Source organism: Serinus canaria, chromosome 2 (assembly GCF_022539315.1).
Source record: "Serinus canaria isolate serCan28SL12 chromosome 2, serCan2020, whole genome shotgun sequence".
NCBI classification, from domain to species: Eukaryota; Metazoa; Chordata; class Aves; order Passeriformes; family Fringillidae; genus Serinus; species Serinus canaria.
In genome coordinates, this window is record NC_066315.1 from 86451992 (window position 1) to 86467534 (window position 15543).

Here is a 15543-nt window from a genome sequence, read left to right on the forward strand (position 1 = left end):
GCTCAAGTGGTAACACTTGTGCATGCACCACAGCTTCTCCCTCAGCAGGGAGCTATTTTGGGTCCTTCTTCCCTGATCAGCCCTGGGTTTCCATGAAACTTTTGTCTGGCCATGCTTTAGAGTCTCCCTCCCCATAGCAGGTATGCTGATATTGGCTAATGTAGTTCCCAAGTTATGAACGGAGGCAAGTCAAGAAAGCGATCTCCCTAAAATTCTCCTCCTTGGGTAAAAGAATGGCATTTATATCTGATCAGTAAGAATGCATTAGTGACAAAAGAAAAGAAATCGTAGATGAGTTTTTTAAGAAATTAGGACAAACCACTTTCAAAAGATTGCATACCTTGAAGACACAGAGCTGCTAGTTCAACAGCAGTTTCGTACGGGCATTTCAGTCTTAAAAACAAAACAAAAACCAAACTATAAAAATCATGTCTCTTGCCAGTGAATTCCTCTTGCAATAAAACTAAAAAGAAGCCTGATACAAAAACTGGAAACATTAACTTTCCATGAACTACTAATGCTATGAAACATCTACAATTAATCCTTACTTGTATATGATTATTTCCTAAATTGGTACATTCTGATTAGCATTAAACATGATACAATTCACCAGAAAATAAGATTGAACTAACAGAGAAAACACTAAATTGACTAAGGAACCATTTTTGCTTTAACACTGTATTTTAGAATATACGGGTTTGAGGGTTTTTGTTTCTGTAACTTATTAAAAAAAAACAAACAGTGCATGTGTGAATGAATATTGGTCAGGGTAAGACTATAAAAACACAAAGTATTTTTTCAGAGTTGGCCTGAACAAAAAGTGTTGCACTTCATCATCCTCTCATCCACCATACTGAAAAAATGTGACAAGCCCATGTTACATTTTCAAGTCATAAAAACCCAGGACAGTTTTCACTCTCTTTAAACATTTCCATCACCTCATCAATCCATCAAAATCTTTACCCATTCTGTTTGTCAGTAATATAGTCATGATACACAGTCCTATATGTCTGTATTTTAAAGAAAAACAAAATGCACTAGAAGATGAACTATTATAAATTCCTTAAATTACAGCTGTAAGTGTAAAAAGGTACTTACTTCCCTGAAAGAATGTCTTGCCGGAGCTGTAATACAAACAGGTACCTGACAAATAAAAAATTCAGAAAGTCAAAAGTAATTACAGTGTCATCCTTCCAGTTCCACTGGCTGGAAGAATATCCTAATTCATTGAGTAGTAATAGCAATTTGAGTAACTTGCTCTTTACAAAAAGAGCCTTTGGGATCACACAGATACACCCTGTAAGCTTCAAAGCTCCCACAGCTTTCACTGAAATCAAAGAGAAGAACATTTTTTGTCCATTGGTTGTGTTCAGGGCATTGTCCAAAGTCTTGCTGTTTAGGATGTGCTCTATCTGAGCATACACCACAGCAACCTAAATGTTGCTAACACTCCAGTGTTCTCCTAAACTTGGGTCTTACCTAATTCAGGCAGGAATCGAACTACAGTATCTAGAAACAAAACACAGATAGAGGCATGTAGGCTTCTGGGCTGCCTTCTCAAACACAAATACAGAACATGGAAAAAGTCCATATTGGGCAAAAGGGAAGTTTCATACCAAAATGCCACTTAAAAATAGCAGAGTTCTGAATAAAAGAATTCCATAGAGCTCACACATTTATTTAATACACCAAGTAGGAATTTACAGCCTTCACACTGTTGCAGTATTTTAAGCCATTGCTTTGCTAATCTTCAGTTGTAGGCATGCTTCACTGACACCACTCAGAGCTGGGCTCTGAGGCATGCACAAGTGCCCTGGGTCATGCAAGGGGTATGCGGAGGACAGGAAGGCAGAGGCAGGCTCTGCACTGCTCTGGACACTGTGGGGTGAGGCTTGCAAAGATGAGTGACTCAAGAGAAGAAAGCATGAAGCACTCCTGAGAGCCCAGTAAACACAAACACAGAGCTCTCCTGTCTTTACAAAGGATGCTAGAAAGACAAAGTGGGGGGTTTTTTTCACCACAGAGAATGTGGAGTGAATGTGGTGAAGGACAAACAGTTGGCATCAGACAGGGAAAACAGAAATGAAAAGGAAGATTAAAATTTCTTATGATAACACTAAAGCAGAATCAGATTTATTCATGTTAGCTCTTTGGTACATCTCTGATTCACATACTTGGCTAATACCTGACTGCCAATCAAATCTGGGTATTTGCATTTGATTAAGGGTAGACAATCCTGTTCTTATTGATAGCCCAGATGATTCACAATCCCATGAACTGTTCTAAACTTGCAAAAAGACTCTGGACAGTGCACCTATCAGTTTCAGGGGGCTTGTGCAGTGCTGCAGCCCCGCTGTGGTGGGTATGGCTTAACCTTCTTCCTTTTCTGTGCACAGGCTGGCAAACACTGGCATCTCAATTGTTGCTACTCCAAATCAGCAAGATACCTTAGAAAATTCTCCACAACACAAAGTACAGACACATTCCTCTGTTGTTCTAACTAAACTAACTAATCAGGTCACACACAAGTGACAGGAGATGTCTTCCAAAATGCATTGTATTTCAACTATGGTTTTAAACCAAAAAAAGAGCAGGTGAAGGGTTTTAATGCTTCCCAATAATGTGTTAATTATGAGAATATGATGTTTTTAGCTTCACTAGAAATTGAAGTCTACTAGAAGCAGATCTCCAGAAGGAATTTTGAATACCCCCTACCTGGAAAAGTTCACAGTTACTGTTAAGGATGAATTTTCTTCTACTTGGAATTATTTTGAATATACATTTATTAATCTTCACTTTTCACTCACATGCTACATGGAAAATATGATCCAACTAGCATAAAGACTTCTAAAAGAACCTCCATGATCTAAAAGAATTACAAATTTAAGAACTACAAAATTCTTAAATTCAAAATTACTTTTCCCAACCAAAAAAAAAAAAAAGCCCCAATTTTTCTTACAAAGTTTCACAGTGGTCTTCTGTCAAACTTATAATTAAAAGAAATTGTTCACAACACTGAATATTTAGCTGACTAAAGTGTTTTTCTAATTAAAATAGTCCTCTGAAATGCCACCTTTCAGCAATAATTAGATCACAAGGCATCAGAGGTTAATACTTTCAGACAAAATGTCTTACTTGATCACAGCAATGATCACATAGCTCAGAAACCCAATCTCACAATGACTAGGATCATATGCTTCAGAGCACATAAGAAAGAAATCTTGTGGTAGAAAGTAATGCCATAATTTGACCACAGGGGAAATGTAATACTTGTCAGACATGCACCCTGATGTATGAAGACTTACATCAATTTCCAGAAAACATATATTATTCCTACTAATTTAACTGCATTTTCTCATTCGAGATGTCCATAAATCATCCAGATTTTTGGGTTCTCTTAAGATCTTAAACTTAGCTACATAAGTGGCAGGGATTTCTATAAGTTAATTATACATTCTATATGTGTATGCCCTTATTGAATTATCACTGCTGGACTAAACTGATAACAGATATTGAAGACCCTATGTCTCTATCATGAGCTGGTGACAATTAGCCCTTTAATCTTGTCTCAGGCAGTGAAAAAACCCCATGGTCGGCACAGCAGACAGCGAGGGAGACAGTAATCATCTGCCTGCAGGCACAAGTTCAGTGTAAACATCACATGCACATGAACTACAACAATCAACCATCTTTAAACACCTTAGGCTGATTAGGAGCACACTGATTATTGCCAAGCAAATTAGAAGACACAGAAAGTGCCCTACGGTGAGAGGCAGAACAAAAGAAAAGATAAAGTAACAATAGGATAGATGAATACTATACAGCGAAGACACAAAGTAAGCAGATACAAAAGATAAGTAAACCCTTTCCTAGAGCTGCTCCTTTCCCAGCTTTCAGAATATCCTCTGACACAAGGTGCTATGGATCCACCAAGGTACAGGTCCATAGAAAGAGCCCAGCAGATTGAAACTAAAGACTTCCAGATATTTGTAGTGACTTTATACAATGCAGGCTTTTGCTTCACAGAGAACCACGGGGAAGCAGAAGCAATTCAATCAACTCTCAACCCAGAGCTCACGCTGGCTATTCCCACAGTTCTCTACCCTTGGTACCATTATTAAATCACCCCCAAATCTCAGGGCAGCAAGACCAAAGCAGGGCACTGGCATTTTAGCAGGACATAATGGAAACCCCTCTCAGAGGATGGCAGATATCAAGAGCAGGTGTCTCCCAGCTGCAGCTTTCCCCACCCAGCTCTGCCTTTCTTTGCCAACTTCAAAGCATCCAGAACACAGCATCTGCTACACACCAACAAGCTTGGAGAGCCCCATGAATGCTTTCTGGCAGCAAATAAAAAACACGGTATTTCTCTGACAGTAGGAAAACACCTAAGAAGGCAGACAAAATGAGCACCCTTAATAAGAAAGCTCGAATCACCTGCTTGCAGTGCCCCCCATGTGCCTCACTTGTCTCAACTCCCCCGTCAGCCAGGCGCAGTTCCTACCTGGTAAACTCTTCGTGAAGGTTGTTCGGTTCTGACGAGTAGTACTTGATGCGGAAATGCAGCGTGTACGGAGGGCCAACTGCACAGGCACAGATTTTAAATGGGGAAAAAAGGTTTATTCTCATTGCAGTCCTGCTAAGGCAGAACAGTGGCCACACCACCCCACAACCCGAGAGACCCAAAATTATTTACATTTTTCAGATTCGTCAAAGAAAATATTTCATGGATTTTTTAATTTAAAAGTGCATGCAGTAAACAGAAATATAGATTATTACCATACTTTTTGATACTCATTAATTCAAATTTATCAAGGCAATAGTCCTTTTGGCAAACACATTTTTTGTCCAAAGAGAGGTGCCTCACAGCACGCTGTGAATGACAGCAATTTCTAGGTATACTCCCTGTTGCTGGCCCAAGGGAAAATGGAAGGAAGAGGGAAGGAGAGGGTGATGCTCCTTCTTACCAGGCACAAACACTACTCCAAAAAGACTTAATCCAATAGATCAGCTTTCTATTGAAACAAATTAATTTGAAAAGGTAAGATAAATAGACTGAAAAGTGCTAGAGAAGTCTCTGGAAGGCACCCATGAATACAGAAAGCTAAAAAATTCCATGGGGTTGCAAGAATTGTGTTTCCTAAAGTCAGAAGGTGAATGCTACATTGGATTTCCCACGTAACACAGATAATAAGAAGTTATCCAGCTACCATGAAACTGTGACCAATGTATCCTTATCTGCCTAACCCTCATCTTCCGACCAGCTGCCTGCTGATGGATTAGTTGATGGAAAATTTACTTTTCCTCACTTTTCTAAGGTCTTCTGTAACCCCACATCAACAAGCAAACATGTGCTTATTAATGATCCTTCCACTAAGTTATATGCAGCTAATTAGAGCTTTGATTCTGTCTCTATTACAGCTCCTGTAAGTGAGGTTATAGCACCCTGAGCTCACAGCTCAGCACCACTGGTGAGGTCTGCAAAGGTGAGGTAATGACTTGGAAAAGACAGCAGTGAGCAACAACCATCATGAAAGAGGAACTCTTCACAAAGCATCTGCTGAATTCAAGGCAAAGGAAAGTAACCTGTTGTGAGGCAGACCTTTACAACACCCAACAAGTTGCTTCCCTCTTCAGTATTCCTCAGAGCCAGGGTTGGCCGAATTTTTAAAACAGGCCCTTCACACATTAAAAACAGACCAAAAAATGCAACTAAATTGGCTGAAGGTGTTACAGAATCACTGATTTTTCCAGGACAAGGCTATTAGAGAAAGTGCAGCTGCAAATCAGCTAGTTACCTAAGGTAAAGCAGTCTGTGATGTGATGAAAAGGGGAGAGAAAACCAAAAAGCAAAAACCGTACCCATAGCAGCTATCTTCCCCATGGATTCTAGCAGGCTGACACCCACACACCATGGGGTGACAGCAAACTATCCTAAAGGCCTTTGAAGAATCCCACTGTTTACAAAAATCATCTAGATACTTGGGTACTCATCAAAAAGAAAAAAAAAGGCAAAGCACCACTGAAGCAATCAAGATCTATCTCTGTGAGGTCCTCCAAGGCAGTCAACAATTTTCTTGCAAAACACATCTTAATCTCACAGAACCATGGCCCATGGCTGTTGACAACTGCGGTATTGTAACAAAACACGTTAATGCCAATGCTGTACTGCACCCAAGCCTGCAAACAGATTATCAAAAATCCAGGAGCTGCTTCCCTGCCTTAGACAATTTTCACAGAAAACACAGTCCACCAACCCCTCCATCCAAAACTGCCTTTGATGAAACAGCAGCTATTTCAAAACTACATTTGACAAAACAGCAGGTATTTCTGCTAGTTTAACTCTTAAAATAATAATCTGGGAAAAAAATTAAAAATTAATCATTATACAGTGAGGTATTTTCCGTTCACTCTCTGAAAGAAATTGCAGGATATCTGTTCTGGATCAGAAGCACTGGCAGGAACGGCGATCTGTGTCCAGGCAACCCAATTTCACAGATCAGACTGAAATTACCTGGCAACCTACTCTGCCTCAGACAATCAGCACAGGTTTAACAAGGGCTTCTGAAGCCTGGCTACTGCTTAATAAGTGCTCTTGCCTTTAGACATAATATAGTCAGCCATTTACCCATTCAATTAAAACTATTTTCTAAGAAATATTTATTCCATTGAAGACCATATTTAAACATTCTCTATCATGTTCCAATACACTAAATTCCAATTCTTTAGGAAGTAACAAAATAAACAGGCAGAGACACAGTACTTACTTTTTATTTGCTTCTTAATGAATTTTGAATGGTCCAACCAGTGCTAAAAAAAGAAAATCCACACTTAGAAGCAGTTCCATTTCAAGATTTTGTTGACTCCATAAACTGATTACAATAAAATTTAACAGATAAAAGTCTCTTACAAGGGATTATTGCCGTATTTATTGTCTAAACTTCTGCGTATCGGTGAAAGTGTTTATTGGCATGTTTAACAACTTCCCTTCTTCCACATGGGAAAGCCTGATTTTTAAATTCATCAGTACTGCCAGGGAAGCCACTCTTCCAGAGAAAAAGCTTCAAGGCCACAAAGCAGTGGTGTGTAAGGAAGGCACCCTTTTGCCCCAAACCCCGAGTTTCAGCCTCCTTTAAACCTCTGTTTGATGGAAACTCTCCAGAGTCTGTACTATCCTGCCTTCCACTGCTCCATAGCCAAGTTTTTCAAGGTAAGGATAGAGACCTAACCCCATGAAAAGCATTTGGGAAACACTGATGTATATCCCACCCCTTCCTTTTTAAACTAAGGCAGAAGATGTGGAATAGTGCAACAATGATGACATAAACATACGATTTCCAGCAAAGTTTGCGCACTCTCTTGTCAGTATAAGTTTCATCTACAGAAAGGCAGCAATAAAAACACAATCTGGTGTAAATTTAGCTTAAATCTCTGACAGTCTTTGCTCAATGTCCTACAGAAGCCTGCAATCTTATTTAAAGCAACTCCATGTAAATGCTTCTGTCTCACAAAGTGGTAAGAGAGTTTTGGATTTCTTTGAAATAAGTGGCTTTCTATCTTTAAATATAATTTAAAATTATGAACTAGGTACTATGAAACAAAATCTTAGGAAAAAAACCCCTCTTCCTTCTTTCTTATTAAAGCATTAATGTTTTCAGAAAAAGGATAATCTCTCAGTGACTACTTATTGTTACCCTACCACTATGCTCTATGGCTGAATAAATGTCCAGAATTATTTGTTATCCAGTCAGTAAATAAATACCAGTATTACTATGTTCTAAACCAATGCAATAATTTTTCACAGGTATGGATGTGTACAGATCAAAAGTCTGACAGCTTACAAATCTTAAAGTAACTAAGAGGGAGAAAGAGAAATGGAACAATGATTCTGAAGGTGATTTTATTTGCAGGAGACTTGCAAGACTCCCTTAGATGAGGCCGCCAAGAAATCAATTCTTATAATCCCTAATCTGGAAGAAATCTCTACCGTAATGGAAATAAAACATTACAGCAGCTCATAGAAATAAATTTCTTAGAGTTGCAAGTAATTTATTTTGTCTCTATTTTGCTCTCTTATGAAAAATTACAGCTCTGTGAAATCTCAAATTTTTGATAAGGAAAAAAATATCAACATTGAAACTTTGCCTTTTTTTAACTGAAATTATATAAGTCTGTTACTTTCATAGCTCCAGGGCACATAATTTTTTTATTCTTCAAACACCTAGCTATGAAAATGTCTTTCTATTCAATATTTATTTTGGCTAAAGAAAAGCCCCTCAAAGACAAATATAATTAATGCATTAAAAGAAAAGTTTAGCTTCATGTAAAAAACATCTATAATACATGCCAAAACCTCCTGTTAGCACCATGTTCTGGAACAAGCACTGCACAACCTGAACTATAATAATTCCCAATGAAAACCAGCTGATAGTCCGTTTTCTTGGCATGTGGTCTTTAAGGTACATTAAAGCTCAAATAAGAGTAAGTTTCAAACTGATTATTTGCAAGTGCAAATAGTTCAAATAATGGCTAAAAAAATACCTAACAAGACTCCAGGAGCTGCTTGTGCAGACCATTAAGTGAGACTACGGCTTAGACAGGAAGCTCTCATCACTCTCTGTACCTAAGCAGGCAGAGGCAGACGGCTCCAGGAGATAAAGCACAGCAAGCATTAAAGTCACCTCTCTTCAGAAGTAACAGTGAGCTGCTGTTTCACCCCCATCCTGCACTACACATCAAGTGTGTGATGTGCCACCACACAGATCCTAAATACAAAGACAGAGGTAGGGCATGGACTGACAGTATTATTGGCCCAGAGCTCCAAGGCCGGGAAGCTTTCATGCAGATTTATGAACCAACTCCAATTTCAGAGTCAGATATTTTGTGCAACTTCTGTGAAAATCAGGCTGAATTTTAACACTTCTTTGCCTCAGATAATGTCAGAGGGCTTCTTCACACTGTGTACTACACCAGCCTTCCAAATGTCCCTCTGAGCTGAAAAAAAATCAAAGCATTCTAGCTAAAGCCTAAAATAGGTTTGGGCTTGGCTACATACTGCTTGCTGACTCAATTAGAGGGAAGTGAAAGCAATGAATTCTGAAGTCTCACTAGGAAGCTGAATAAAACCAGAGGAGCCTCGCTCTTCTCTCAGCATCTAAGACTGTATCTCTGCCTATCTTGTCTTGTGCTCTGGCTAAATGACCATACATAATTTCAGGATCTGGACTCACCAAAGAAACTTAACTATGGATCTCACAGTGCAGGACCAGGACTGACCAGACTCATTTCAACCATACCCCACCATAATCTCCGTATCCTGTTCAGACTTGGAAATATCAGTGCAGAACAAGGAGGAGGAAAGCGATTAATTGCTTTAGGACTCTGTTTTGATAGGAAGACAGTGTCTAAGCTATTTTACCCACAGTAAGGGAAGAAAACCCCAAACCTGATCAAACTGCAGGTAATCAGAATTCTATGATTATGCTAGAACATAACAAGTAGCTCAGCTGGAAGGGATCTGCAATGACCATCTAGTCCCACTGCCTGACCACTTCAGGTTAAAGGCATTGTCCAAACATCTCTTAAGACTGACAGGCTTGGGACATCAATTATCTCTCTAGGAAATCTGTTCCAGTGTTTGACAAACCTCTTGGTAAAGAAATACTTCCCAATGTCCAGTCTGAACCTCCCATGATCCAGCTTTGAACCATTCCCATGCATCCTTTCCATGTATACCAGGGAATAGAGCTCAGCACCTCCCTCTCCACTTCCCATCATCAGGTTCAGATAATGCTGTGGTCCCTCTTTTAATTTTGTCAGGTAAACTGGAAAGTCAAATGCTGGATTAACTCCCATTTATTCCTCTTTAATCTCAGCAAAATTTCTTTGCTCTATCAAATGAATAATGCTTCCTGTGGTATTAACTGACATAAACAGTAGCCATTGACTGGGATTCATGTCTTGAAAACAAACACCAAACAATTCCACATGAAAGAAGCGCCATTTAAAAAAAAATCAATTTCTTAAAGCACTGGAAGCATGAATTTATCTCAGCACGGTCTCCTGTTGATCACTTGCTTAATTGAAGTGAAGAGGAAAAAGTAAGTAGCTCAGCATTTCCTAATGGTAGTAGCCAGTATTTTCTCAAAATAGATACATAGCATGGGAAGAATATATTTGTGTTGAGATACAGCAGATAAACTACAGCTACTAAAGCAGTCAGCTTATGAGGACCATGTGAGTGCCAAATGAAGACTGAAAGGATTTCCACAGCCTGACACAATCCCATCAAGCACCTGAGCTTGTAAATTCCACCACCTCTGTACTTGCTTCCTAAAAGAATGAAAATTCCATGTCTTGATTTATACAGCCCTCAAAGGGGACTTGAAAAGGAAAAAAAAAATTCATTTGACCCTTTTTGGTTGGCTTTCTTTGCTAGTTTAAAATGCATGAAGAACATCTTGAATAGACTGTTCTCCCTTATGCTTATTTATATATTTAACTATCAGTAAGAGGAAGCCCATTTTTACTGATAGTTTTACTTGTCCTCTGAAAAATATCAGTTGAAATCGTTCTCAAGTCATTCCTGGAGGTACAAGAGAGAGAATCATGCTCAATGATCAAGTTCAGAAAAGAAGGTGTGCTAAACAAAAACCTTTAAAACCAAAAGTCAATTATCTCTTCAGCTGTCTTCTTGCTTTCTGGTTTCCTAGGCACCTGAATCCTACCAAGCTGCCTGCCATTACTCACACAACCTTCTAAAGCACAGAAGTGAAAAATGTATGTACCACATGGAAGAAAGAAACATCAAAAAATCAAGCCAATAAAAATTCTACCCACCAAACCACAGTTTGGGGATTTCTCTACATTTACAGATTGAAAAGGGAGCAAAGGAGCAAAAGCTCTCTTTTTTTTGCACGTCACCTTTCAACATTATTATGATAATAAAAGAATACCAAATGAGAACTGGGGTAATGTAGAAACTCAGGGAGTACACAAACAGACACTTAGAAGCAGGATAATCTCCCAAGAGTTCACAGTGTGAAACAATGAGGTATTGTTCTCATGTTTCTCTAATCCCTCCTACAAAGTTATGCTCCTCTTGAAAAGGAAGGCTCACCTGACTGGTGACTTCAGCTGCCTACTCAAAGACTGTAGAGAAGATGATCGACACCTCTCAGAGGTATTCCATGGCAGAAGGATGAGTGGCACCAGACTCAGGAGAAATCCCAGCTAGACAAAGACTGTCCCCATGAGGCTGTTCAGTCAAAGCACAGGTGCCCAGAGGAACTGTGGAGCCACTGTCCTCGAGGGTATCCAACACGACTGCACAAAGCCCCAAGAAACCAGACACAACTGAAGCTGCTATGAGGAGCTTGGATAGAGACACCCCTTCCAACAGATGAGACCTACAGGCATTTTTCAGGATGCTGCTCTACAATCTCACCTACCCAACTTGAAAGAAAAAAGGCAATACACTTCTACTCAAATAGCATTCACATTATAAAACCAAGCTGGGATCAAAGAGGTGAAAATTTTGCATTTGGGCACAGATGAGACCAACTTTTCTCAAGATAGTGGCAGGATCTTACTTAGAGGGGTTTCAGTCTCAGCTGGCCAGTTTTGATTTAGACCCCCTTTGAAGACTGCTGTCAGCATTTTGTGAAACAGGGCCCCAGCACAGTGGTACAGAACCACATCAACACTGCTGGAGGACCAGCCTGATCCAGGTGCAAAGTTTTGTCAGTTTTCTAAGTTGTCCCTGGCCTGAACAAGGCAGACCAGCTGCCCTCCAGCAGCTCCCTTCATCTGACACCATTCTGCAGCTCCCATGCCAAGTTCTCCCTCGCCCTGAGAAGAAGGGCTGCCGCCTTCCACAAGTCAGACACAGCGGGACAGCGCAGGCAATGCAGGGTGCAGGCAGAGCTGTCCAGCAGCAGAAGGGCAGATGGAGCTGTGATAAAGCTCCAGATTGTGATCTTGGGAAGTACAAGGCCACAGATGCTAATTCCAGAGCCATGAGGGCACTGGTAGGCCTTAATGGATCTTTACCAGCCCTGAGATCTCCACATATTGTGTGGCATTCACGGAAGCCTGGCTGTCCCAGTCTGAGTCAGCACAGAGCCATCTCAGAAGTATCCTGACAAATGATGTGGTTTTACAGCAGACCAGATAAAGTAACCAAGAATAAAAGAGAGATGTAAGGACATCCTTCAAGACCATTAGCCTATCCTAATTTATATCCATGTGATAACCAGACAATATTTTGCTCTGCAGACTTGACAGAAGTAAAACACAGAATTATATAAAAATTATATAGAAAACTTTCCTGGTCTAGTATATTTCTCATTAGATTTACTTTACAGACAATGAAAGCCGATACCACTGCAGATCAATTCTAGCAATTTACTTTTAATTTTGATTCCTATGTCCAAACATTCAAAAATAAACTGAACGTATTTGTAACAAGTAGGCAACAAACCTGACTATATCACTGGAAGAAAACTGAGAAATCACTTCAGCTTATGCTCCAACCACACACAAAGACAAAAGAAACCAGCACAGATTGTTTGCTGTCCCAGAGAGAATTCTTTACACTCAGGAGAGAGGTGCAGAAGCATCACTGACAGACAGCACAACAACCACCTGCCCTGTACGTCTGCTTCTCAAGTCTGTGTTAGAAAAACGTCCTCCCAAAACAGCAGGTGCTACTGGAGGACTAAAGACTGGAATTTGTAAGTGTTTTGCAGTCTTCCACCAAGTGTTCACAAACCACAACACAGACTTGGACAGCAACAGATGGAAATGCTCCACATCCATCAGGTGTTCTGCATTGCTGTGGAGTCAGCCACACTGCCTTTGTCCAGTTACTGAACTGGCATTCCTATCACTGCCACTATTAGAAACTGAAGCATTGAGTGCTACAGGATGTTCTACAGCTTTTGGAACCCTCCATCTGTGACTGGCATTTTTTGCTCTTGGCTACAATCCACAGACACACGTCCTGCAACCACCACAGTCCCAAAGTGGTCATCATCCAGAGGAACAAGAGAGATTCAGGGATGGGAAACTGAGTCACAGAGGAATGTCACAGCTTAATCATGGGGAAAATAGTATGTTTCTAACAGTAGCAGAAAAGGAAACAGCAATATCAAAATATTTACCAGTCTCCCTTCTTTCCCATATCCAGTATATTGAAAAAAAGGCTTTTCCCTATTTTTTTCTGCTTCATGAACACTTGTTAAAGTATTAAGTAGTACAAAGGAAAAAGACTCTCAGATATCACACTATGAGGCTAATTGACTGGTTTGAACTGCTCATTTTTCCCCAACCCTCACATCTTAAGAAGTCATGACAGTAATATCAAAAGCAGCAGCTGAAACAACCTCATCAAGGAGCCCTTAAAGAAAATTCAGATAGATACAGCAGAGGCAATCATAATGAACCAAGGCCCTCCAAGTCCCTGACCCAGTACCTGCTGAAACATCCAGGAATCTAGTTCTTGGTGTGCAGAGGAAACAAAGGTTACTTACATTATTTGTCATCCAGCTTGCTTCCTATGTGCCCCCCCAGCACTGTCAAAATCCTTTGCTGTGAGTCATACATGGTCCTGACTCTCTAAGAAAAACCTGGCCAGAAGGCAGCCCTGCATAGAGGTGAGGATCTCAGTGTCAGAATCAGTGCATCATGACACACTGCTGCTGGTCAGGCCCACTTTGGGCAACACAGTCTTGGCCAATTTTTTTTCCCTCTTGTTTTTTTTTACTTGGAGCAATTGCTTTCATGAAAGCCTATTCCACTTCTATACAACCTTCTCCATGGCCTCCCTCCACTGTCCTCTCACTTCTTACATCCAAACCCAATTTAGAAATTGGTCAATACTGAGAAGTTCAGATGCAAACATGCTTTAGCAGGACAATTCACTGCAGGTTGGTCCTGGTACTCATCTTCCCAGGGAACCCTGGTCCCCACCACAGCCATGGGCAGCACCTGCAGGAGGCACAGGGTGTCCTCCCTCATCATTCCTGCTGAGCACACAGTGTAAATACAGTGCTTCCCAACGTGCCAGATACACTGGCTGCAACCACACATCCTCAAAAGGGTTCAACTGGCTGCAGAGCACAGCTGGGAAAGGCTGTTCCATACAGACCTTCTTTAATCTAAGTAATCTAAGGGGTCTTTGTGACATTAGAGATCAGACATAAAGGACTTAAATGACTTAGAGGATCATTGAAAGAGACACATGTGAGAAAAGGGGCAATTTAATTCTTTTGCTTCCATCCATTTCCAGGGATGACATTTGCACAAATTAAAAAAAAAATAGAGAATTCAAAGATTTATCTTAAAAATCTTTCCATTTCAATTACTTTGCAATTGTTTTCGTGAACAGAAACAAAATTATGATGGAAGCAAGCAAATTCCAAGCTAATAAACATGAGCAGTCCTTCAGTTATAAATTCTTGTAAAACACCGGAGGGATTGGGAGGGAATTTATGTTTTGGCATCACAGGACAGAAAACTGGAACAAAGAATGCAACTGTAGAAATGGAGATATCTAAATCTTGAGAGACTATAAAATATAGAGTTCACAAAGAGCTGTTAACCACAGAAAGATGGTTAACACATTTTTTTATTAAGATGATTTAGAATTAGAGAAAGGGCACTCCTGGATTGAAAATGAATAAACATCAGCTACCAATGCCAAAAATAAGTGTCAAAAACCCAAACCAACCATTGAAAATGTTGCATGCAACCAGTTCCTACAAAGATCAGTGAAATACTTCCTTGTGGCAACTGAACTTCCATAGCATGGTCTCCCAAGATTTTACTATTTCTATTCCTAACCTCAGCTGAAGTTTTCAAGGCCTCCTGCTTTGCTAGAAAACACAGACAGTAGTGAAAGTAACTGAAAACCCAATAAGCTTTGCATTTTCTCTAAACCACTGCAGAGACCTCCTACATTAGAGTGACACCCTTCAATCACCCCAAGCACTATATCTCTGTTGAAGTTCTGTAACAGCTAGAATAGGAAATTGTTTTCTTGAATTGGAATATTTCTACTTCAAGAGTTACTCAAGTAACTCAAAATACAACAGCACACTAAGATTTGTTTCAGAACAAACTATTAGATTCTTATCTACATCCTTCTATCCTTCTGATGGATATCTTCAAAGAGCACAAGATACAAACTAATGCAGAGTTCACTGAATAGGCATTACAGTATTTTCTGCTGACATCTTGCTTTTTGCAGCTTTATGCTGGGGGTTTGTATTCAAAATAAGCTGTTCAAACAATTAAAGTTTTTTCTCTTTCAAAGCAGATAAACTCTAATCACGATTTTGTTTTCTAAATCACAGCTATCAACACTGCTTGTCCCAAGTCTCAGGCAAAGTTACAGAGCTGCAGGAAACAGTGCACTCAAAAGCTGCTGGCCTTGGAGCACACAGAAGCAATCTCCACTATTCAAAGACTATTTTGTGCTCTCTTACTTGTAATGGTGGCTTAAGGATGTTTAGCCCTTAACAATACATACTAAAGACAAAG

General features: G+C 39.9%; 1 protein-coding gene across 2 annotated transcripts in view; it reads right to left on the reverse strand.

Moving 5' to 3' along the window:
• Positions 1–15543, reverse strand: part of EPB41L4B (erythrocyte membrane protein band 4.1 like 4B) — an 82818-nt gene that overhangs the window by 14060 nt on the left and 53215 nt on the right. For both annotated transcript variants that reach the window (XM_050971160.1, XM_050971161.1), the window contains exons 3-6: positions 6768–6810; positions 4505–4583; positions 1099–1143; positions 341–393 (exon numbers count right to left, since the gene is read on the reverse strand). In XM_050971160.1, coding sequence (XP_050827117.1) covers positions 341–393; positions 1099–1143; positions 4505–4583; positions 6768–6810 — 220 coding nt within the window. The remainder of the gene's footprint in view (positions 1–340; positions 394–1098; positions 1144–4504; positions 4584–6767; positions 6811–15543) is intronic.